Here is a 26,982-nt window from a genome sequence, read left to right on the forward strand (position 1 = left end):
ACAGGCTACTTAGCAGATAACAGATAAGCTTTGTAATAGAATCCAGTAAGACTCTACCAAGTGCATCTGGTATCTGCTATCTAACCTGTGCTTTGAATGGCTACACAGCAGCTATGTATATAAACTATATATCTGAAGCAAACACACTAGTTGTACCAGTGCAGGGAAACAGTAGTCCCCTATAAGATATATTGGATCATTCATCTGACACTACTGCGTGAAGGCAGAATGATAAGGGAAACAGATTCTGAAAGATGAATAGTGAATATAAACTTGATTATTTCAGAAACATTGCAAAATTTTTAATTTGTTGTAATTAGAAAGTTTCTTTCTTCAGTATGAGGAAGCTTATATTACATTTTCAATTTTGCGATAGTTCCCCTTCAAAGGGGGCCCATATCTTCAGTATTCCCCTCTTAGCAAACTGCCTTTCTTCATGCAGCTCGGTGTTGGAGTTGGTTATTGAAAAAGGGAGTTAGCTTATTGTCTCCGCAAAGGGAGCACACACTGGGGGTCATTTATCAAGAGTGGGCAAATGGCCATGGCCAGTTACCCATAGCAACCAATCAGTGAATAGCTTTTTTTAAAGCCAGCTGCAAGTGCAACAATGAATGCAACAATTTGATTGGTTGCCATGGGGGTTAATTTATGCTTAAATACAGAAACCAAAAATAAAAGATACCTCAACTATTACTTAATTAAATGGCCAGTCAGGGGTTAATATAGAAAATCCATTAAACTTGCAGTCACGGGCCATGGGCTAATTTGCCCAGTGTTGATAAATGACCCCCCACTGATTTATATGACCTGTTAATCAAATACAGGCTCCAAACTGCAAAGAGAGGGGATACTGAAGAGTAACTTGATTATTGCGGATGGAACAGAATTATTGGTTATATTTAAAAATATATATATATATATATATTATTAGATGGATCTCATATTCAATTTTCATTTTTTGCAATAGTTATTTAATATTTCTGTGCTAGACATTGCTAGCATATAGTGGTGTTGTGAGCAACCTTTAGGCTGGTTACTTGGTATTCTAGTAAAATACAGCTGGAACCTTCAGTAACATGTCCCATTGTGACATTGGGGCAAATTCACTAAGATGTGAAGTTGCGCCAGGCGCAACTTCACCGCACTTCACCAGGCGTAGTTTGGCCAGCGCTCCGCAAATTCACTAAAATCCGAAGTTGCGCTCAGGGGTAGCGTAAGGTTGCGAAGTTGCGCTAGCGTTGATTCGCTATGTAAAGCGAAGTTACGCTAGCGAAGGCTAATTTGCATACGGCGCGAAATTCAAATTTCAATGGAGGAATACATATCAGCACTACAAATGCCTAGAAAACCTTCAAATCAGCAAATAAAAATTTTATTTTGCCCTACACATGTGCCCACTGTATAGGTAAGTTGCCATGAGTCAGGAAATGTAGGGGGGAAGGAGGGGAGCCCCAAAAATTTTTTCGATCTTTTTCAGCCTATCACCCATCATGTAGAAAACACGCCAGCGTTTTTTGGGACTTAAAAATATGACTTTTTTTGAAACAATCCCCATCTTCTCTATTGCGATTTGCCAGGTCTGAGGTGGCGAAGGAAGTCTAGCGTAAAAGGTAGCGTTCAGTACACTGCGCAAGTTAGTGAATTTGCTTAGTTACGTCTCTAGCGAAAATTCGCCTGGCGTAAGGGTGCGAAGTAACACTAGCGAAACTACGCCAGCGTTCGTTTAACGCAGTAACGAAAATGCCAAACGCTAGCAAATTAACGCTAGCGTTCGGCGCTTAGTGAATTTGCCCCTATGAGTCTCAGAAGAAGCTAGTATTAAAAAAAAAAAAAAAATCAAAAAAAAAAAATCAGTAGCTGCGTATTTTCCAGCTTTCCCAGGCACCTTGCATTTCACACAAACAAGCAGGTTATCTGGTTTATTTAATCTTCAATGTGACCATCAGTAAGTAGTTAAACTGTGCATGCAGCAGTCATGTGCTCCACACAACACAGGGACAGGGGGAAAAACAAAACTATTAAACATATCCCTCTCCAGAGCAGTAGGCAGGTACTGACTGCACAGCTGAACTATACAAACAACCATACACAACAGGTCACAGAAACCAAACTTAATCGTGACTTAGAAATCCCGTGGCACAGTGTCACATGGGCTCATTCAGAAAACATGTTTATGACTGCAACAACCTGATAATGCACTTGCTGCAGAAATAAATCAAATAAAGAGTAAGATCAGATCAACCCTATTCATATAACAAACTGACAGTAACGGGGATATTTTTATGCATCTGTCTGGGAGGTATAGAAAAGAATACCAATAATAGTGAATAATCTGCAAGCACTGCAAACATACAGAGGTAAGCCACTGGTACAGGGGGGTGTTCCTATAAACACATGATAAGAAGCTAGATACATTACATATTTGCAATTAAAAAGAACATTCTCTGCAACTTATAATCATTTAAAGAATAAGTAAACTGTTTTTTCTATCGCTAAAATTACTCTAAACATTTTTTCTTGTGTGAAGTCACACCCCTTTTTGCTTTCTGAGCACTACGAAGACCTCAAAGAGGTTGCTACTGTGCATGCCTCATTGGTTTCCATTGGAGCAGAGGCAGTGAGCGTGCCCAGTAGGCACCCTTTTGCGGTCTTCATAGTCAAAGAGAGGGGCGGTGCTTCACTCTAGAAAAGGAAGTAACTCAAAGAGCTGCAGTTGAACTGGCTGTAATCGTGAAACAAAAGAAGTCTGAATGCAGGGATAAAGGTATGTTATTCTGGATGTTGTTTAGAGGAAGTTTAGGAGATTTTAAAGTTAAAGGCTTAATTATCTTTTAAAAATAGAAGTTACAGTATATAGCCAGGGCCGGATTTACATTGTGGGCGCCCCTAGGCCCACTGCTGTTCGTCGCCCCTGTCCCCTCTCCTTTATATGTGCAAATTTTCATCATCTGGACAGAAGCAATGGAGATTGGCGCACAGGAAATCGAAAAATGATTATATCTCCATTGCATCCAAAGTGTTTTTGAACCAATGTGGGTGTGGTTGGACAGCATGCCGCCCCCCTAAAATCCTGCCGCCCTAGGCCCGGGCCTAGGTGGCCTTTCCACAAATCCGGGCCTGTATATAGCATTCATTCATCTGACCAATGGATGGAGCTGCAGTGGTATGTTCTTGATTTAGTAGCTGCTTGCTCTGTGCTGTGGCTCGTTCTGTGTTCTAGATAGGAGGAACCTGGCTACAAATGCAGTGCCATGCCAACCACTAGCTCTGCTGCATATTGCTTTAGGTGGGGAAATGTAGTAGGTAGTTTGGTTACTATACAGTTATTGCAAATATTTCTCATTAGTAAAAAAAAGGCTTTAAAGGAGAACTAACCCCTAAAAATCAATATGGTTAAAAATGCTATATTTTATATACTGAACTTATTGCACCAGCCTCTGCTTTCTGCTTCTCAGTAGCAGCAATGATCCAGGACTTCAAACTTGTCACAGGGGGTCACCATCTTGGAAAGTGTCTGTGACACTCACATGCTCAGTGGGCTCTGAGTAGCTATTGAGAAGCTAAACTTAGAGGTTGTCACAAATTATCAAGCAGAAAATGAGGTTGACCTGTAATATAAGCTGATGCTACAGGGCTGATTATTAAATTTTGATACTAGTTGCACTGGTTTCTGTGCTGCCATGTAGTAACTATGCTGCCATGTATTAATTACTAATCAGCTTATATTGTGACATTTATATTCTGTGTATTGGAGCAATTTTAGGTAGTTGGACTGTGATGGGGAATAGACCTTTGCATACACTTCTAGACACTCCAAAACAAACACTTCAACAGAAAAGGAAGCCTTAATTCACATTATTTGCCATGTGTGCAGTTAATAATGACCTTGGGACAAGGGCTGAAAGTTCCTGACAGGCATTAACACTAAAAGCCCTGACCTATTTATGCTCCCAAGCAGATGATCACCATATTCACTGCTGGCTTGGCCTAGATCAGGTAATCATGTGATAATTGCATTAGCCAATTCCGTGCTAAGATTATCAGGTCACAGCCATGTCCGACTGACTGATCTGAACTCAGTTGCATTCCCATGTGTATTTTTGTTCCACTTGAAATGTAGGAAATGCTGATGCACGAATGGACAAGAATAAACAGGCCATATTTAAAGGTAAATTAGAGTATAAAACCATTATTCTTGTAGTTTACACCAGTACACACATACATGTATATACACACGATTAAAACATCAATTACTTACATCTACATTGCACATAGACACTATATAGACACTACAACTTAGTAGTACTCATTACATGCTGCCAAACAGGCCTATTCTTTGTGTAGGGAAAGTGGTCATTTACTTAAACCTTGTACAAATGTGCAAGAGCACTTAAGGTGGCCATAGATGTAGAGATCCGCTTGTTTGGTGATGTCGACAAACAAGAGGATCTCCCCCCGATATGCCCACATTGAAGTGGGCGATATCGGGCTGATCGGATCATTATGCATCCGAAATGGGCGGTCGGATCGCGGGACCGCATAAATGCACAGATGCGGCCGCGATCTGATGGGATTTTTGGGGGCCTTAAAACATGCAAAACTGTGTTTATTGTGCACTATTAATCTAATAAGCAATATGCCCTTGCACACTCCTCATTTCTCTAATCACTGTTAAAATCGAGTGTCTGGATAGCAGCAATCCTAAAGCACCTATCTGGTTCATCATGAAATCAACCCTTTCTCCTGTGAAAACACACAGTTTGGGCTCATTTATAAACACTGGGCAAATTTTCCCCTGGGCAGTATCCCATAGCAACCAATCAGGGATTAGCTTCTTTCAGTCAGATGCAGGTTGAACACAAAGCAATCATCTGATTTGGCAAATTTGCACCTGGGCAGTAACCCATGGAAACCATTGTTTATAAACGAGCCCCATTTGTTGTGAAGCGGCCCGAAGTTTCCTTGTGAGACAATTTCAGGCTACTTCGGAAAGCAGAAGCGAAGCATATGTTTTCCCACATATTTGCTTTCCAATGTAACCCAAAGTTGGCGAAGGCCAGACATCTTGGCCTGTGGAAAAACATAGGCTGAAAATCCACTACTCTACTGCTGCTCTGCTGCCACCTGAATACATTGCCTCTGCTTGGGTGCATGCAAAATCTTGTGCTTCGGCATCGAAATCCACCGTGTCTGTCCACACCCGAGGCAATTTATTCAGGTGTAAGCACAACAAGCATCAGGGCAGCAGCGGAGGAGCAGATTCTTGGCCTGCAGACTGAATTGTTTGGTACTAGCCTCAGGACTACTTTGTGATACATATATTTTCCTTGGGGAAAGGAGTGATTCCCTGACGAACCAGATAAATGCTGAAATTCCAAACAGGAGAGCTGCTGAACAAAAAGTAAAGTAATAAAGAAGTATCAAACACATACTGCAGTGCAACCCTAATTTTCTTGAAAAATACTTTTGTTGGGTTTTTTTTTGTACCCTCTTTCAATCCTCTTTTTTTTAAATTTAATATGTAGACTTACTGTTATCTTATCTTTCTGTTATTTCTTTGGCATATTTGTATTTGTACATGAAGACAAAATACTTTTTTCAGCAGATATAAACATAAAAAAAATAAAATACCACATGGAAATGTGGCAAAGACACACCTTCTGGTCCTGAGCATTGTGTGCGTACTTAACATTAGTGTAACATGACTTACCTGCGTGCTTTCATTTCTTATTTCCCGGACAGCTTTAGAATCAAACAGGACTTGCCTGCCTCTTCTCTCACAGTCCTGGTAAACAATCAGACGGATGCAATTCAAGTCAAAATCCGAACAAGGCCAGCTGTGGAAAACAAAATGTATAAAGGGATAAGATTAAAGCAGGTCTTTTACATATGTGCCAAGGTTGAGATTCTGTAAAACTGCTGAGTGATGAAAAGAGCATATGTCTATGTTTAAGTCTGTGGCTGCTGCACAGCTGCTTAGTGACTCTCATGACCATTTCTAATATAAGATTCACAGTCACAAGAACCACTAAGCTATTACATATGGCTCATTTAGATTTTCTGATTAAGCTTTACTTCTAAACAAATACCTAGCCACCAGGCCCATACCACACCACCAAAACAAGAATAAGTAAGTCTAAAAGCAGACACGACAGAATTCCCCAGTGCTTGTGAAATTTCATGTCTGTAGTTTTTAGTGAAGCCAAAAGGATTGTAGGGAAGCTTATTTAGGAGACAGGTTTCTTAAGTTGCTTTAAGATTTTTATCTTTATTTATAGTTTTAGTGTATATGTAGAGCTGAATAATTTCGATTCAACTTCCTCAAAAAGATACAATTTTATCCAAAATTATGGCAAAAACATGAGCACAAACAAGCACTATATTACTTATACATGAATTTAAACAAAAATATAAATTAATACAAAGAGCATATAAAGAAATCAAGAGGAGGGGTGCCATTATGTCTGAAGTCTTTCAAAGTCTTTTTAAAATAAATGCTGTCACCTGAAAATGCCTAAGCGCCAGCAGCGGCTAAAAAGCATCTGTATAAGGGGACTACACCTAGCTAAAAACATAAACAAAATAAAACCCATTTTATAATTCAGAGGCCAATTGTCCTCTGTTGCATCTCCTCTCTACTTTGTATAATCTCTACATTTGCTCACTTATTAAGTTCTTAATAATTGGGGAGGCATGAAGGCGATACCCACAAAACCTGAAACTTCCTGTGCCTCAAACACGTACACTGTTTGATCATAAGCGCTAGGGAGTGTTATCAAGTGTCATTTGTACCAGTTGGACAAGTAAAGTACAGGCAGAAGGCAATCCAATGCCTCCCAACATTTTTCGCAGGACAGTACCTATTAGGACTGCTCAGCCTGCAGTCCCTGATTGTGTGTGAAATGTCCCGACTTTCTCTATAATCTCCTGCACTGAACAGCCACAAAAATAAAATAAATACTACCTTGCAGTACGAAGCATCATTTCCATCCGGTTCTGTACATGGTCCCATAGACTGTACCAACCTATCCCTGCAGTAACTTCTCTCATTTCCATGGGAAGTTTATTCCAAAGCACAAGACTATCAGATGACTAGTTCTACCTCCCCACCCGTATCAAAAAAGCTGCTGAGCAGACTGACGGCTGCAATACTACAGTGCTTTGTCTCACATACACATGCAACCTGCATTCATCTCTTGTCAGCATACACAGTGGCTGGTGTAGGGAGGGAGCCTTATTCCAAGCCACCACTACCTACAAAATTCCCATGTGACCCACCATAGCAGATTTACTTACCTGACAAGTCTATGTACTGCGCCACTATTTCCCCATTTCTACCCCCAGTTTGTATCTTTGAACAATGTGCTCAGCATAGTATAAGTTAAAGGGGTTGTTCACATTTAAATCAACTTTTATTATGAGGCAGAGAACGATATTGTGAGAATTTGGTTTTAATTTTTTATTATTTGTGTTTTTTTTTTAGTTGTTTAGATTTTTATTCAGCAACTCTCCAGTTTGCAGTTTCAGCAATCTGGTTGCTAGGGTCCAAATTCCCTAGCAACCATACATTGATTTGTATAACAGACTGGAATATAAATAGGAGATGACAGTGTTAGACTGGGGGGCCCACCGGGCCTGCAGGCTCAGTGCCCCACCAAACCCATCCCCCGGGCTCTCCAGCCGCAAACTTCTCTATGCAGCCAATTTACCCCCCCCCCAAATGCATGCGCAAACGTTTTTCCGGGGCTGCCGCACAAAAAGAGAAGGAGAGCTGGATCCGCCGCCACAGGGTTCCCGGTGTCCCACTGGCCCAGTCCGACTCTGGGAGAGGGCCTGAATAGAAAGAGTAGTACTAAAAACTAAAAATAACAAATTTGTCTTCTTACAGAGTGAATGTTTTTTAGATAGTCAGCTACCCCCATTTCAGAGCTAGAAAGAGTCAGAAGTATAAAGCAAATAATAAAAAAAAAAAACTATAAAAAAAAAGGAAGATCAATTGAAAAGTTGCTTAGAATTACTAAAAGTTAACTTAAAGGTGAACCACCCCTTTAAATAAAAAGGTGGTTCATATCTTCCATACCATATAATAATAGTTACCATGCATATCAAGTTTATCTTTCCCATAAGCCTTCTTTGCATTGCAGAATGTCTCTAGTCTCCTTCTGCCAACTGGTCCCTGTACCATGTGGGTCACTTGTTTCGTATGCTGGGGTTCCAGACTGACTCTGTAACTAGCAGGATGACATCTAAGAATAACCTTTGCTCCTAATACACAAGTTGTTTGACCAATCCACTTATTCTATAGTCCTAGCAGTTGACTGTCCATAGTTAAAAAAACAAACAAAAAAAAAAACAGGCCAAATAATGATCCCAACCTGCATGTACACAGAGGTCATAAACCAACAGCAAACTATTTAGACCTCCTTTACATGTATAGGGTTCTATAAATCATTTCATATATATATATATATATATATATATATATATATATATATATATATATATATATATATATATATATATATATATATATATATATATATATATATATATATATACATATACACAAGAAATATATATATATATATATATATATATATATATATATATATATATATATATATATATATGCATAAGAAATCACTAGTCCGTGTGGCTGCTTAGTAGGAACCTGCATTTCTGCGTTGCCTCTGCCTAAGCTTCTCAGCCACAAACACTGCCGCAGGGCTAGAAGTCTGGCCTGTGTGTGTGCAACTTTCCACTTCACTTTACATTAATGTTTACTAGCAGGAGATGAACCTCCCTTTGGAGTTTTCTATCCTTGTGTTATTATGCACCACTGTATCAGTAGATGAAAACAATTACTAGGCACACCATTCCCTACCAATGGAACGGGAGCATCAGCACAGGAAAAGGAATATGGCTACAAATATGAAAAATACTTCTATTGTAATCTATCCCTCCTGTGTCTCTTTACATGTGACATTAAATGGGTTGTTCACCTTCAAACAACTAGTTCTTTTCTGATAGCTCACATAATTCACATAGGGATTACCAAATAGTCAATCACAACGACTATATGGCACCCCAGGATTTTTTTTATGCTTGTGTTGCTCTCCAACTTTTTTTTACAATTAAATGTGGCTTCCAGGTAAAAAGGGCTAGTGGGTTTGTATACACAAAACATTTCTCCCTGGAGTTTTAGGATTTGTTCTCAGATCATTAGAAGAGGTGCAGTACAATATATTAAGTTTTATAGAAAGCATCTTTTGGACAGCTGCCACTGTCACATGACTTGGGGCAGCTGGGAAATTGACAAAATGTCTAGCCCCATGTCAGATTTCAAAATTGAATATAAAAAAAATCTGTTTGCTCTTTTGAGAAATGGATTTCAGTGCAGAATTCTGCTGGAGCAGCACTATTAACTGATTAATTTTGAAAAAAAAATTTTTTCCCATTACAGTATCCCTTTAAGGACTCATTCTTTAAAACTTTTATACAACTATGTTACAACTATCAGATTTTGATCAAAATCATTTGGGCCACAGTTTTTGGATTTAGGTGAACACTCAAATCTCAAAAGAATATCAAACTTAATTTCTTTACTCAGATCTGAACAGTCTTTGAACAGAAATGGATGCAAGGTCAAATAACTGTAAGGGGCAGATTTATCAAGGGTCAAATTTAGAGTTCATGTGAGTCTGTAAAAATTCAGAAAAAAAAAAACGACCAATCAAAATTCATCAAAAAATTTGAATTATATTGAAACTCGGGTGAATGGGATCAACCTGTAAACTCTTTCTCTGATTTTCAGGAAGGCTGCAAACAACTCCAAATAGCTCCCAGGACGTCCCCCATAGGCTAAAACAGCAATTTGGCAGGTTTAAGTTGGCAAATAGTCGAATTAGAATTCTTAAAAGGCCAGTAAATGATACATTTCAAAAATCTAATTTGAATTTTTTTAAAAACTCAAATCGAATTTTAACTATTTCCTAATCGAATTCCACTTAAAAAAAAAATCGAATTTTCACTTCGACCCTTGATAAATCTGCCTCTAAAAATTGGGTAAAGTTGGTATAAAATAAATGGCGTATTTATGTAAAGATATATGTAAAATATTACACATCTTTATACATACAGTTAATTTAAGGTATATGAGGGCATTAGGGTCTGGCCACACGGGCAGATTCAGGGAGATTAGTCGCCAGGCGACAAATCTCCTCTTCTTCGCGGTAAAATGTAAATCGACTGGGGGCAGGCACACAGAGCTTTGTTTTCCGAAGTTGGCCCAAGTTTTCTCGTGAGGCAATTATGGGCGACTTCGGGAAACAAAGCGATCCGTGTGCCTGGCGACTAATCTCTCTGAATCTGCCTGTGTAGCCAGACCCTTAAAGTGCCAATTTTTAATTCTAATGTAACTTTATAAATATGCCCCAATGTAGTTTTCCTTTAGCATCTTTACATTAATACATGACTGTGTATACCACTACTCAGGGCCACCAGGCTGACAGGTGAAGCCTAATTGCTTTTATGTTCCCCACACAATCTGCATTCAGCATTATCACCAAGAAATGCAACAACCGTACGGTGCACCAATTATATTAAAATCACTTTGACTTGAATTACTGTAAATTGCTCTTCATTAAAGCTATTGCTGAAATAACTGCAAGCAGATTTCGTGTCTGATTATCTGAAAGCACAGACATATGACATATTCATGATAATAAAACACCCTTGAAGCTATTCCCACTTAAAGGGAAAGAAATCAGTCTAAAGAATATGTTGATGTTTTATAAATACATGTTAATATTTATAATAATGATAAGGGTTATGGCACACAGAACTGAAACTCAGCCAACTATAAAACACAGGCCAAGAATCAGCCCCTACACTGTCTTCAGCCTCCTTCCTTGTTTTACTGTTAGGGGTTTGTACACTCAAATTAATTATATACAAACTCAGGTGGTATTGTAAAGGAAATCTCTTTACAGAGAATTAATTAGTAATACAAACCATGTGCTCTATACAGTTATTTGTAAATCAAAAACATTTAAAATCCATATCAATGCTTGAATACATACCACCAAATAGTAACCAGAATAACAAGAATTTCCCTTGAGAAAGGCTTTACGCTGAGGTAATTCTCATGCTCTGGTGAGGGTATCCACTTCCTTGTATTTCCTGCTATTCTGGTTACAATTTGGTGGTATGTATTCAAACACTGATTTTAATTTTGCACCATGTGGGGTCTTGGGTGGGGCATTTCAATGTAATGAAAAAAGTATATTGACAATAAAGATTTTGAATTGATATGGATTTAACATTTTTTTTGTATTTCTAATGAGTTATCTCTAAAAAGATTTTGTTTACGATACCACCTGAATTTGTGTATAATTAATTTGAGTGTGCAAACCCCTAAACTTAAAACAGTGTATTTTGAATCACCTCATGGGGTGTTTGGAGGCTTTTTACACCTTGTTTAGTATATTTGCTCTCATCAAATTAGAGTGGCCTCCATTTAACTCTGTTTCTATAAGCATTATTCCTTGCCTGATTCATGGCCTGTATTTTCAGCTGGACATCAGATTAATTAACCAGGTGGAAGGCAGGGTGCAAAGGTCTGCTGATGGTTGCCCCCATGAATACAGAGATGCTTGTGTTAGTTACTACTGCATTCATAAGGTACAGTCAGGAGAGGCAAGCAGGCTTCATTCCATCCTCCATTCCCGGTGCAGGCAAAGATGAAAACTGATGTCAGCGTTTCAGTCCGCGTGTGGCATTGGCAGGCTATTGTATCTGCCGTTCTCGGGCGGAGGGCAGTGGCATGCCTTATACACCACTAGCTTCAGAGCTGCTTTTAAAGTGCCTACAGATAAGAATTCTGCAGGGGGTTCCTACAAGATTTCAGAAACACTGCCACAAGGGCTCAAGATCCTGCAGTGGTGAAGAAAATCAGGGTTCAGACCAGAACAGGACATCTGACCACTGGTTATGTGCCATAAGCGAAGAGGGCTATGTGCTCAAATGATTTGGTTGACTCACAACCAAGCTTTGTCAATTTAGTAGGACATCTGATCTCACAAATTTGTGTTAATTAGAGAAAGCTGAAATAAACTGCAATATAAAGGAATCTCCTTCCTGACATGTTGCCCTAAATAAAAATGCAGTGCTAAAATGTAATCTGCACCACTTCTTTAATATATAAAAGCCCTATTAAATACAAGATAAAGCATTTCTCATAGGAAAATAACATACACGTAGGCCACATGCCGTATGTTGTAAAGTATGAAGGCTTACATTCAGTTTCATTTTGAATCGTTAAAGGGATACTGTCATGGGAAAAAATTTTTTTCCAAAATGAATCAGTTAATAGTGCTGCTCCAGCAGAATTCTGCACTGAAATCCATTTCTCAAAAGAGCAAACAGATTTTTTTATATTCAATTTTGAAATCTGACATGGGGCTAGACATTTTGTCAATTTCCCAGCTGCCCCATGTCATGTGACTTGTGCTCTGATAAACTTCAATCACTCTTTACTGCTGTACTGCAAGTTGGAGTGATTTCAATGGGGAGTTGCCATACTGCTTGACAGCAGTTAAATTATTTCTATGCAGAATATAACCTAGTTTTGAAAGCACCCAATTTTAAAGGGGAACTCCGGCTTCCAAACCAAAATTTGATAAAGAGGCCCGCATAACACAGAAACCCCTAATATACCCATCAAAGTTACCTGTTTCTTCAAAAAGTATGAATAAATGCCATTTTCTATGCTTAAATCCAACTGTTTAAAAAGTTCTTCTCTTTCTGCATCATTTGAAATCTGGGCAGGGAAGGAGGGACTAAACACTGATGTTACAAATTGTAACAACTTCTCCACAGCTTACAGACAGCATGCAGGAACTACATAACCCACAATGCATTGCACTGTGATTCTTCCTGTCCTTATTGAAATCATGTGTGCAGGGAATTGTGGGGTTTGGAGGATGCAGGCTGAGGACAGATGGCTGTTGATACAAAGTAACATTAGTCAGCCAGCTCAGCAAAGTAGTCAGGCAGGAGGTTAGACTTAGTGAACTGTTCCAAACCATTAAAAATCATGAAAAGTCTGCATATTTTTTAACTGATGTATATTGCAAAGTTGCTTGAAATTATGTTCACAAAAAGCTTAATTTATGTTTTTGTGGAGTTCCCCTTTAAGTGATATCTATGTATACAAGCACACACAGTATACAAGCTCCCAAAATGGCGTTACAAATTACAATTTATACAGAGATGAAAAAAGTTTCATATTACAAAGTAAACCCAGACCATATACCGGAGTATGGAAATATAAAAGTTAGATCGCATACAGTATTTGTAGAATATCTATATGCCAGAGTAACCATAAAAGCGTCACACAATGTTACATTATTATAAATAAAAGGTAAATATTACAGAGCACTTCCACTTGGGAGTTTTGTCAATTAAAATGAGGAAGTATTTTCAAAGCCTTCCAATTGATGCTTACTATATTATTATTATTATTATTATTATGCAGTTTGTACAGTAGAATGACAGTTACAGGTTGAAGGAGAACATCAGCACACCCTACAAGCACATAGAAGCACCTGTAATAACAGCTGACTGCCCAACTAGTTCCATTCCTTACACCTACACATCTGACATGGCAAAAGCGTTTCTGGACGAAAGAGTTAAAACGTTACGCTCGCTGACTGTTGTGTGACACAGTGGATGGAAAGAAGTCGTGTGAAGGCTGTGCAATGGAAGGAAAATTAAATTCTATCAACAAACACTGCAAATTCCAGGAAGGATCATTATATTGTATTAACTCTATACGCTCTTAAGTGAAACCTTAAATCAGGGGTTAGATACAAACACACACATTCTGAAATCTACATAATAATACTTTTAAACAAACTTGCACGTCTTTGAGAAAGCTTGAAACAGAGGCTTCCTACCTGTGAGTTATATATAAATCTGTGCCAGTATCAGTACTGCTTTGCCTTACTCGCTTCTCTTTCCATGCCTTGCGCTCCCAGCCAGTGATTTTCCTCTCTAGCAAACTAGTAGCACTCCATGAGTTTCTCAGCTTGCTGGCTGGGCACTCAGCCCGGCTGCCACTCCTTTGTGTCCCACCGCACATTCCTTTACCGACAGGTGCCACAGAGAAGGGCCCTGGTGTTTATTCCATTGAATGAGATGAGTAGCTCAGCTTTCTTTCCAGGTTATTCAAGTCACGATTAAGCAAACAAACACAGTAGCAATGTTTTCCCCGTGCAAGAACTAGCTTTTTAAACAGCCTCACAGTCAGGTCAGGCCCTGCCTATGAAGCATGACTAGCAAATGAACAGGTAAATCTCACTCCCAACTGCAGAGCAGACATGAAATGGTTAAACAGTCACAAGACCAAAACTATATGCTTGTGCTGGCAAAAGGCAGGACAGTAGCTAAGGGCACACCCTCCTCGCATGCAAGGTTGAATTAACATTGGCCAGGCTTCCAATCCTGATAGCCGTCATGTGAGAAGGGCTCATGTGACAGTGCAAAGCAAGGATCACTTGCACGGCTCACACACCCACATTAATCCAGCGAGTCTGCAAGTGATTGTTAGTTCTGCACAACCAGCCTCCATGCGATGTGCGTGCAACAACTGTTCCGTGTCACAGCCACTTGTGACTAGAGGATGACAGGGAATATCTCGGTTGATTCAGTAGATGGATAAGAATAGTGCAGTTGAAAAAAATTGCAATTTCGAGCAAAATCTCCCCTACAGTGCAGAATTAACACAATTGGACATAAATTTTGTCACAAATCGGTCCCAATATTTTCAAATCTGGCAGCATTTGCAGTGTTCCATGTGCGAGTGAAGGGTGCACCCTATTCTTTTGGCACAACTGTGCTGTGTTGACTGATGCAGGGCGCTGTGGGAACCCTGGAGCTATCGCTTGGTCAGAAGGGAAGGCAGGACTGAGCAATTATAGAGTATCGGTGCCTTTTTACTTTGATACAATGAATTAACCAGTTGTATATGTATATATATATATATATATATATATATATATATATATATATATATACATATATATATATATATATATACATATAGCTGAAAGTCTGCAGATCAACTGAGTTGTTTCATTTAAAATTCATTGTGGTAATGTACAGAACCAAAATTAGAAAAAAAAGTTGTCTGTGCAAATATTTATGGACCCAACTGTACACACACACACACACACACACTCAGACATAAAATAATAATACACAAAAGCCATGAATATTCTGTAAATTATACTCTTAGAAATGGTTCTTAGTGATGACACTACACGCTAGTTATAATTAGGGAGGGCAGCAGATCCAATGCCAACCCCCGCAAACCTACCTCCTCTGCATGTTTAACAGTTGGGGGTGTCTTGTTAGTGCGGAAAGTGTAATTGCACTCTCAAAGTTAGTGTTGCACTTAAATTTACAACTGAAAAAAAAAAACAAATGTGTAGTTTTGCTGTTTCTGGTAAAGGTTCTCACCTCTACAAGTGAAATATTTCACAGCTTTTTATTCATTAATATGAGATTATTACAGGCATGTTTAGCAAAGGGTGAACTCTGACTCATCCACTGATAAATATGAACCTAAAAATCCCACACAAGTAGAAAGAGTATTGTCTGAGGGTGTGGCAATATCCAAGGTGGTTTTATTAGTCGAAATTCGTCATGGGGAGAGATAATAAAGTTGAAATTTTAAAACTCGGACGAATTGAAACAACCTGAAAACTCCAATCGAATTTGATTCGACACGATACGAGTTTCTTCTCTGAAAAAAACTTGAATGTCAGGAAGGAACATCTCCAAATTGATCCTTGGACCTCTCCCATTGACTTAAACAGTAATTCGGCAAGTTTTAGTTAGCAAATAGTCAAATTTGAATTCTTTTTTTGTTTTTTCTTTATATATACATTTTTATTTTTCAAGTAAACAACAAACAAATTGCCCCCAAGAGCCATAAAAATTTTTTTAAAAACTCAAATTAAGTTTGGATAATTCCCTAGTCAAATATGACCAAATTTTTTTTCGACCCTTAATAAATCTGCCCCTTAATCTGCCAATAGCCTTAAGGCGGCCATAAATGTAACAAATTATGATCTTTCCTGCAGCCATTCATTTTCAATACACAAGTGTAGAGCTGAATAGTCAGATATAAAAGTAGAAACAACAGAATTCTACCTGTATCCAACGATTCAGCACTAACAGTGGGCGATGTTCAGGTGCCTTCAAAGGCACCCTATCAAAATTTTCTGTCCAGTTCGATCGACGAGCCGATCGATATCCAAGTCTTATGCTAATATACGTCAGCTCATCTCAAATTATACACGCACTGAATATCATTTCACCGAAAAAATTTTTGTACAATATTATCGGTGTGTCTATAGCCACCTTTAGAAGTACAGTAGTATCTCAGCATGGGTGATTGAACTGTTTGAGGGAGTGACAAAGTGCTGCAACACCAAAAACATAAAGAAAGTGGCCAAGTTCATCAAAACAAGGTCCAAGCTTAGTGAATTAATTACCCAGAGCACATATTTTGGCAAGGAGGTGCCAATAGGTGCCATATTGACTCCGTTCTCATGTGCAAACAACAAAGTCCTGGATAAACACAGGTAGAAGCAGATGAGCAATTTTCAACCACAATACAAGCAGCTTTCTGTACAGGCACATTGGTAAGTCTCACCGGCAGCAGGTGACTACAAAAGCACATGTGTAAGGTCACACGTTGAACACATTTACAAGTTCCTCCACTTTATTTGCCCCTTCACATGACTGCACAGGGACTGGATCATTGCAATATGGCAAACCACGCACAGCCAAGTCAGCCAATAATCTCACATGCAAGTCAAGCTTAAAGTTGAAGATTATCACTTTATATAGACAACGTTAGAGCTTTTATTACTAGGCATATGGAGCATGTGGAGGAGAAATGCTATATGGGGGGGGGGTGGTTGCACTCAAAATGCAATATGTGTTGAAACACATATTTACAGTCTGTAGCACACATTGCTTCTGCATTGGAATCAGCAGGCAGAGAAATGCACTGTTTATGACATGAATGTTTCTCAGGAATAGCTACTTACTTCCACTCAACATTACAAAAAGTACAGCAGTCCTATTATAAAAGAGCCACAGTTGCTAGGAGGGCAAGTCTGTTTGAAGTGGATCAGCACAAGAAGCTAAATGGCAGCTCCTGCTCTTCTGAACAAACACTGAACACTGTGCAATAAATGGGACAACTGGGGTCTTTCAAATAAATAACCACACAAAAAACATCCCCTATTTAGTTGAAGCTCTCTGTTAAAATCAACACATAGCTAGTCTTCTTTGTAATGATTAATCAGTGTCCAAAATATAACACATCACCTAGATATGAAACAAGGTCAAGGCACTGAGCAAACATCAAGTGACCAAAATCCACTGGCACCCAAGTGCAATTGGGAGGGGTGATATTTCCTCCCAGCAATATCCTCCCATGGGAAAACTTTAGAAATCTTGCTTTGTAACCTTCAATCTCTACAAGCCAGACCATCCGTTAGCCTTGCCCCACCCTTCACCCTATTAAACTTCAAACATATTTATATATGTATAAATGAATAATATATATTTTAGAATACACAAAAGCCATGAATATCTTGTAAATTATATCCTTATAAACGGTGACTAGTGATGTCGAGTAGTGATATAATTTTTGTCACATGACTCACTAAAACTTGTGTATTATAATAAATAAAGTACCCCTTGTTGCAAAAGGAGGATATTAGAAGTCACCTCAGAGTTCCATGACTTGTATAAAAGCCACTGCTCTGACTTAGAATATCCTTATATTTTACAAAAGGGGGTACTTTATTCACTATATATTACACAGTGCTGTACATTAAAGGGGCTGTTCACCTTTAAGTTAACTGTTAGTATGATGTAGAGAGTGATATTCTGAGACAATTTGCAATTGGTTTTCATTTTTTTTTATTTGTGAACCACCCCTTTAATGTAGTTTACTGGATTAGGAAGGGGCAATTAATCATTATGTTTTTTTCTCTCCTGCAGAAGGCAGTTCTCTTCCAAGCAATACTCCAACAATGCCCTACTCAATGATTTTCACCCCAAGCTTTAGTTTTTTTTAGCATATTGTATTTTTTTTTTAGCTGCTGTATTTTGCTAATCTATTCTTTAACCTAATGCACAATTTGCACGTTGTGATGAAAAGAAACCCCACAACACATTGGCACTAAAATCATGCCCTGTTAGTATTATGACTTTGGGGCTGAAATCCACCTAGTGTGAGCAGAGGGGCAGATACCATACTTGCCAGTGCATGGGGTAGATCTGAGCAGAATGACGTTTTCTCTGTTGGCGGAGAAAACGCCTTGTGTGACATTGGCTTGAATTTTAATTCTTGAATTTTAGGTTATTTCTTTAGAAAACAGCAGCAGGAAAATAATCTCCACACAGTCAATACTTACTTTATCTGTAAATCTGAGACACAAGCAACACATAAGGGGTAAACTCCCTCTCAATTTCACTAGGAGGGATAAAGATGGCCATACAATTGTTTCTATTTGGTCAAGCCGTCTGCTCGAATAATCACAACAGCAAGAAGGGAAGAGGAGGTGCCGAGCTGCAGCCCATATTTAATTCATTACAGTCAACCAATGGAAATTATCCAATAATTCTTGATTAAACAAATTGTTCACCTTCCAACACTTTTTTCAGTTCAGTTAGTTTCAGATAGCTCACCAGAAAAATACTTTTTCCAATTACTTTCTATTTTTTATGTGTGACTATTTTTCTAATATTGAAGTATAAGTCTAATTTTTCACCTGCCCAGGGTGGGGGGTCGCTGACTCTGTTCTAAATTGATACATTTCTTGTCTTGTCCCTGCTGAGCAGAATCTCTGGGTTTCATTACAGGCAGCTGTTAGAATTGATACAATAGTTGCTAATACTCGAGAGTTGATACTGAGAAATGTATCAACTAAATGTTGCAAAACTGTAATGTTCAGAGTCTGCACTTAAATTACTTAGCTGCCAGAAACAGGAACATTAAAGAGGTTGTTCACATTTGAGTTAACTTTTAGTACGATGTAGCGATTGATATTCTGAGACAATTTGCAATTGGTTTTCATTTTTTATTATTGGTGGTTTTTGAGTTATTTAGCTTTTTATTCAGCAGCTCTCCAGATTGCAGTTTCAGCAATCTGGTTGATAGTATCCAGATTATCCTAGCAACCACGCAACTGATTTGAATAAGAGACTGGCATTTGAATCGGACAGACCTGAACAGAAAGAGGAGTAATAAAAAGTAGCAATAACAATAAATGTGTAGACTTACAGATGGGGTCAGTGACCCCCACTTGAAAGCTAGAAAAAGTCAGAAGAAAAAGGCAAATAATTCAAAAACTATAAAAAATAAATAATGAAGACCAGTTGTAAAGTTGGTTAGAACTCTCAACTAAAAAAGTGTTTGGAAGGTGAACAACCCCTTTAACAAAGATGTCAAGATTATCACCCCAAGTTAAAGAAACTGATCACGTCCCCCAACCACATTATGGCATATATATATCTAGTGTAAGGGGGGAAAAAGAATGATGCGCTATCATAAAAAATCATATATAATTTTTTTAATTAAAAGAACAGGCATAACAAATTTCCTCGTACAAGAAATAATTGTATACTGGTGCACATGATGCCCAAATTATGTATGGATATTTATATTATTGAGATAACCAAAGCAATGGTGGTGAATCCAAGGCATGCAGATTAGTAAATGTTCTTTTGTTAGTAGAGTATTTCCCTGTAAGGGCTTCATTGTCCTGTTAGTTTGAAAACAAAATGATTCACCATTGTCAGGAAGGGCTGGATTTCCTCTTAGCCCGCTCTAATCTGAGCTCTGCATGGGCTTATCTTTATTACGTATGTAGGGAACACCACAGCTCAGCTCAGAAAGATAACCTACAAACAATAATCAGACACAACCAACAGCAGTCACCTGTGCACAGGACTATCCTATGAAACTTTGCCCAGTGACTAACAACATGTGACTGACATTCTATTGCCTGCAGATCCTCTGACTCATTGTTTAGCAGCAGCCTAACTGGTCCTTTGTCGAGTCACTTGTGTCAACAGGAGAATATGTGATATAAAACACAAAGATTTGCAGCTTGTTATGCGTTAGTGTTGTTTTTGGTTACTTTATTGAAAATTTCTGCAAAATCCCTACTAGTCCCGCCCATCTGTTCCACTTCCTGCTGCCTCCTTTCCCAGGCTGTGCAGGGGACACAGCAGCACTCAGCACACTGCACTGTAGGATATGAACCAATCAGCAGCCAGGCTGACCTGATAGGGAACTGAAGCCTGTCTTTGCTTGTGTGATTGCAGGGCTGTGATTGGCTATCCCCCTCTTACAGTGCTTTGGAACATTAGGATATGCCCACCCCTCATTTAAAACACAGACAAGGACTTTAGCAGATCTTTAGGGAGCTTCACTAGAGGCAAGAAAATGAGTTAAAGCAGAGAAAAAATAATGTAGGGGAGAGGATAAACTCACAGTTCACCCCAGTCCATGGGTGCACATACTTGGAAAAACAGCAATTATTGTGAGTTCCTCCAAAGTGTCAACCAAGGATAGTTAAAAGTACAAAAGCATTTTTTGGGACATATAGATGGAGGCCCAATGCGTTTCGTACCTGTTGAGGCACTTACTCATAGGCTAATGGGCACACCCCTGTACATTTCTTGTATAGGGGTTGTGACCAATCAAAGCAACATATGTCTCAGCCAATCACAAAAAGTGAAAGCAAATTGCCAATTTAAATAGTTATTTACATACAGGCTTCACACATTAAGTTGCAATATACTTACGCAAAACAAACCAAAAATCAAAAATAAGAAATAGAAAAGAAAGAATATAAATGAAAAGGGGGGGCAATGAAAGAATACAATAAAAAAAGCTTCAACAGAGGGGGCCATTTTTAAAGATAATATTAACTTTTAGCCTAGAGGGAAACCGGCACCATATATTACTCATTATTGCCTACCATATTAGGGGGTTTCACTTATCCTTTATGTCTTCTTTAAGGTAGAGGCAACAACAGACTTTATATCTTTTTTCACCCTTAAAGGAGAAGGAAAGCTACGGAGGCATTTTATTGCCAATAGATTAGCTGCAATAGTGCAAGCTAGAATGCTATATTTAATCTGTAGAATGTTTTACCATACCTGAGTAAAAAGCTCTAGAAACTCTCTGTTTGTTTATAATAGGAGCTGCAGTATTAACGTGGTGTGACATCACTTCCTGCCTGAGTCTCTCCCTGCTCTGGGCTCAGATTACAGCAAAGAAGGGAGGGGGGTGGGGAAGAGGAACAAACTGAGCATGCTCTTGCCCAGGGCAATGAGGTTTATGCTGAAAACAGGAAGTCTGATACAGAAGCCCATGAGTACACAATAGAAAGAAAGAAATGCTGTGTTTCTTTTGACAGAGGACTCAGAGCAGCATTACTTTGGGGGTTTACTGGTATATTTAGATGGACCTTTCTGATAAGGCTTGCTTAGTTTTAACCTTTTCTTCTCCTTTAAAATGGCCATACACGAGCCAATAAAAGCTGCCAACACACCAAGTCGGTTGCTTATGGGCCCGTGTGTAGGGTCCTCCTACAGGCTTTCCCGATCGATATCTGGCCAGATGTCATTTGGGCAAGATTGAAAATGCCGATGGATCACGCCCGTATCTATTCGTTGATGCGGTCCTGTGATCCGATAGCCCATGTTGGCTACATTATGATACAATCGTTGGGCCCTAGGGCCCATGATCGAATCAGCCCACCTCAATGAGAGGTCTAAGTACAGATGTTCTTTGTACAAATTGCATTGAATTGTAGAACGATGTACAGATACACCATATGCAGCAAGATATTCTTGCGGGTCTATGAAGGTGATCTTTGGGTTGTCCGTAACCATTTTCACAATCCTCTGTATATGCCGCTCCTGTATTTTTCTTGCCCTGCCAGACTTGGGTTTTACAGCAATTGTGCATGTGGCCTTCCATTTCCTGATACCATTCATTACAGTTGAAACTGAAAGTTGACTGAGATAGCTTTTTGTAGCATTCCCCTAAACCAGTGATCCCCAACCAGCAGCTCATGGATGATGGTCTCAGGGTCCACAAAGCAGTTGCTTATTTTTGAATTCCAAGCTTGAAAGCAAGTTTTAATTGCTTAAAAACTAAGTAAAGTGCCAAGTAGAGACTTTTGTAGGCTGTCAGTTGACATGGGGCTATCAAATAGCCAATCACAACCCTTATTTGGCATCCCAAGGGACTTTTTGATGCTTGTGTTGCTCCCCAACTCTTTTTACTTTTGAATGTCGCATACAGGTTAAAAAAGGCTGGGGATCCCTGCCCTACCATGCTACTGGACAATCTTTGTTTTCAGATGTTTTGCTTTGAGGATCCCATGCTGTCACTCTTCAGAGGAGAGTCAAACAGAAGCACAACTTGCAATTGGCCACCTTAAATACCGTTCTCATGATTGGACACACCTGCCAATGGAGTCCAAGTCTTAACAAGCTAATCCAACCAATTTTGTGTTGCCAGTAATCAGTATTGAGCAGTTACATGCATTCAAATAATCAAAATTACAGTACCCAAATTTTTGCAAAGCCAGTTTTTCACATATAATTTCATATAACTGAATACTGCTTCACTAAAAATCTTTGGTCAGAAAATCCTCCAGTACTCCTGGGCAACGAAAGACATACCACTGTTAACTTTTTTGTTGAAAGTGGAGTAAATTATTATGCAGGCTGAGAGGGGTTCCCAAACTTTTTCTTATGACTGTATATTCTTCTAAACAGTACACTCCTACAGCAGAACGTGTCTTTTATAACTTACGGTGGTCACTTCTAGAAGGTTCATCCCTTGCACACTGCCTGTCACTTGTGTCTGGAAAAGCAGACCTTATTCCACATTTGTGCAGCAAAGAAAGAAAGTTCTTGACTAACCTATATACATTTAACTGTAATATAATTAATAATGTACCCCCTGCTAAAAAGTATAAAAGTCACCTTGGAGTTACTTCTCCTGGGGCCTTGTGCTTTTACATGGTCACTGCAAAAAAACAAAGGGCCTACACTGCAGCTTTATCTGCCAAGGCGCAGACAGCATTTATCCATTTCATACATCTAGACCACTATTTCTACTTTATTCCTGACAAATGGAAGCCTGGCGGGATCAAATAACCTATTTTAATATCAGAACAGCTCTTTAACTTTACTACTGTTTGTGTTGGTGGGCGTTTTTAACGATGAGAGTGGGAAATAGTTTTCGGAGTAGAGGTTTCAGGCTAACTGGATTAAATTGAATAATTAAATGAGTATATATGCGATGACAGTATCAATTCAAAAAGGCTTGAGAAAGTGAATTAAATGTGACGGTGTGACTTAGAAGGCTGCCTGTGTTGTGTGGGGAATCCACTAATGACAATGCCGCACTGCTGAAATCCAGGCAAATGTGGGTGAAAGACCCCCCCTTTTTTTAACAGTGTTCGCGCTGCACAATCTCCCCCTCTTTAACAACATCAACCACACTCATGTAATTTGCAGAGCTGTGCAGTAGTGTCGGCAGCATCACATCCGGTGCCCAGGCTCCCTGCTGATGATTGGTAGATAAAGCAGACCCAGTCTGGAACAGGAATTTGGACAGGTGGTTGCAAACCCCTGATCTACTTTTTGCACAGAGATATAGAGGAAGGAGCAGATTTTTGGACCATAGCAGGGGAACCCTTCAGGGTGGTAAGCTTCGGTTTGAAAAGGGAGTAGGAGCAGCACCAAATGAATATGTGGCATTTCAGTGGACACATCCCTCACCTATGTAACTGGCACATACACAAAACAACTAATGTGAAAGCACCAAATAGTTTATAATGGGGTAACCCCTATTGCGGGTCATGTGGGTTGCTGATGAAATGCTTAGTATCTGGACCTCATGTGTCAGGTGATCGCTATTGCAGTGGTGCTGACTGCTACGTTTCCGATCAACAATTAGCTGACCCACAACTGCACCCATAGGTCCAATCAATTATCACAAAAACCAAATAAATTCCAAGCATATGGTCATCCATAGCTATTTCTTGCCTGGGTGCCATGATGCTCAGAACTAACTTATGTGCCATTGTCCAAGGGCAGAAGACTTAGAGGAGGTGTTGAACACTCCATCAATGGCCCTGGGGGTTGAATCCAATTAGATTTGACCATTTTTCCTGCATTTGAACTGCAGATATCCAATTTGGAATTGTATTTACCCACACACAGATTAGGACACCTTCTGAATGCCTGAATGCATACTTCTAATTGCAACTAAAAGCTAGCGTACAACTAATATGTGAACAGAGGTGAAAGCTCAATGGCACGGCTACTACTCAGATCTTTATTCTCCTATGAAAGCCCCCATTAGCCTGGCAGCTCCAGCTGCATCGCCCATTTGCACAATAGGGACAAATTCCTGACAAATACTGACTAGAGACGTCATGACTAGAGACTACATGACTAGAGATTACTTGACTAGAGACTACATGAGTAGAGACTTCATGACAAGACTTCATGACTACAGACTTCATGACTAGAGATTAATGACTAGAGATTACTTGACTAGAGATGACTTGACTAGAGACTACATGAGTAGAGACTTAATGACTAGACACTTAATGACTAGACACTACACGACTAGAGACTTCATGACAAGACTGCATGACTAGAGACTTTGTGACTAGAGACTTCATGACTAGAGACTTTGTGACTAGAGATTACAGGAGTAGTGACTTCATGACTAGAAACTACAAGACTAGAGACTTCATGACTAAAGATTACATGACAAGACTTCATGGCTAGAGACTTCATGACTAGAGACTTCATGACTAGAGATTACATGACAAGACTTCATGACTAGAGACTTCATGACTAGAGATTACATTACAATACTTTATGGCTAGAGACTTCATGACTAGAGATTACATGACAAGACTTCATGACTAGAGACTTCATGACTAGAAACTACATGACTAGAAACTTCATAACTAGAGATTACATGACAAGACTTCATGGCTAGAGACTTCATGAGTAGAGACTTCATGACTAGAGACTACATGACTAGAGACTTAATGACTAGACACTACAGGACTAGAGACTTCATGACAAGACTGCATGACTACAGACTTTGTGACTAGAGACTTTGTGATTACATGAGTAGTTACTTCATGACTAGAAACTACACGACTAGAGACTTCACAACTAGAGATTACATGACAAGATTACATGACAAGACTTCATGGCTAGAGACAACAAGACTAGAGACTTCATGACTAGAGACTTCATAACTAGAGACTACATGACAGTCGTGGAACAGAAAACCTGGAAGTAGCACTGTGTGTTCTAGAAGTTGCACGTAGACAAGTGGGGGGGGGGAGTTAGAAGGTATGGAAATTCCCCTCTGAGACAAAATATACAAAGAGAGAAGTATATAAAGGTGTGTTATTGTTTGTGGCTTTCTCAGGGCATATAAATTACTGTATCTGAACAAAATGGCAAGTATGAAGGAATTAGAGAGAAAATAAACATTTGGTTACATGGAATATTGCTGTGCCACCCACACTGAGTTAAATAGGATGGTGGTGCAGCAGTTACAATGGGGCTAAGGCTAAAACAGTTATTTCAAAGGAGAAGAAACAATGAAATAAAAGCAGATTTTGTTGCAACTTCAGGAGCAAAGACACACGCACCCATGCCTATACCTGAACCCATGCCTATACCTGAACCCATGCTTATACCTGAACCCATGCTTATCCTGCCCCATTCAGTTAAGTTGCAGCACCAGCATTAGGACAACTACATGGTGAGTTTTAGGCTGCAGCGAGTGGCTAGTACCTGGGGACACGTGACTAAAGGTCCAGACAGTGCCTATGATCTAGGGACACGTAAAGCGAGGAAGGATACCAAAGTAGAACTTCCAGCAGTCTCCAGGAGCTGTATGGGTACCAGCGGCATGATGCATCCAACCTGCAGCAGGGGATTCTGGGAGGTGGAGTTGGGTGAGCTCAGAGCAGGCTGCACATTGCAGATGGATGTGGGTGGCTTTGTTACCTGAACACGGGTCCTTCCTTGGCTCCTCTGGGGGATATACACGCCTGGCTGCCTCTCTTGCAGAAGAGCTTGTGTAGCAGCGTCTGTGCCATGGTCATAGCGGGACATTACCTCTAGCACGGCCGCATATGAGCCCGCAGCACGGACACCCGGGGAAAGCTTAGCAACCACGGAACAGCTGCAGCAGCTGGACACCGGCTCCGCGCCATGCTTGGGACTAGCGAAGAAGCGCCTTATCTCCTACACCAAGCACCCGATCATGTGACCACGGTAGGGAGGGGTGAGGAGAAGGCGGGGCCGGGCACAAGATCGGACTCCTGGGCTCCTCTCTAGTGCCAGAGCAGGCGGGGGAGAGGGGGATGTGTGGGTGGGGGTGGGGAGCCTCGGGATTATCTCACATAGACAATTAAGGGCTCTCCTGTAGAATTGGCATCCCAAAGCAGCCACTTATCTTCCCATTCTTCTTCACAGCAAATTAAATATGTCACTCTGCTACTCGCCTGCTACCCACCCTGCCACTCAACCTATCACTCACCCGCAGCTCCCCCTGCTGATCACCCTACTACCCACCCTGTCCTGCAACTCACCCTGCTACCCACCCTGTCCTGCTGATCACCCTACTACTCACCCTGTCCTGCTGCTCATGCCACAGGCGATTGCTTTGCTATAGTCCTGTCCTGTGGGAGTGTGTAGAGCTGCTCTATAGATGGGTATCGTGACCAGTGTCGGACTGGGACACCAGGGTCCTACCCAAAAACTTAAGACCAGGGGCCCACCAAAAGCCTTAGATCAGGGTCCCACTCTCAGTACTAT

General features: G+C 39.8%; 1 protein-coding gene across 8 annotated transcripts in view; it reads right to left on the minus strand.

Moving 5' to 3' along the window:
* The window catches only part of fnip2.L (folliculin interacting protein 2 L homeolog), a 49,637-nt gene extending 23,190 nt beyond the window's left edge, over positions 1-26,447 (minus strand). For 2 of the 8 annotated variants that reach the window (XM_041589336.1, XM_018231056.2), the window contains exons 1-2: positions 26,170-26,447; positions 5,711-5,837 (exon numbers count right to left, since the gene is read on the minus strand). In XM_041589336.1, coding sequence (XP_041445270.1) covers positions 5,711-5,724 — 14 coding nt within the window. In that variant the 5' untranslated portion in view covers positions 5,725-5,837; positions 26,170-26,447. Of the gene's footprint in view, positions 1-5,710; positions 5,838-13,958; positions 14,810-25,953; positions 26,141-26,169 lie in introns of those variants that run through there. The other 6 variants (XM_018231065.2, XM_018231047.2, XM_041589334.1 and 3 more) reach the window with 4 other exon arrangements.
* Between the last annotated feature and the right edge of the window lie 535 nt (positions 26,448-26,982).

The sequence above is a fragment of the Xenopus laevis genome, chromosome 1L (assembly GCF_017654675.1).
Source record: "Xenopus laevis strain J_2021 chromosome 1L, Xenopus_laevis_v10.1, whole genome shotgun sequence".
Lineage (NCBI taxonomy): Eukaryota > Metazoa > Chordata > Amphibia > Anura > Pipidae > Xenopus > Xenopus laevis.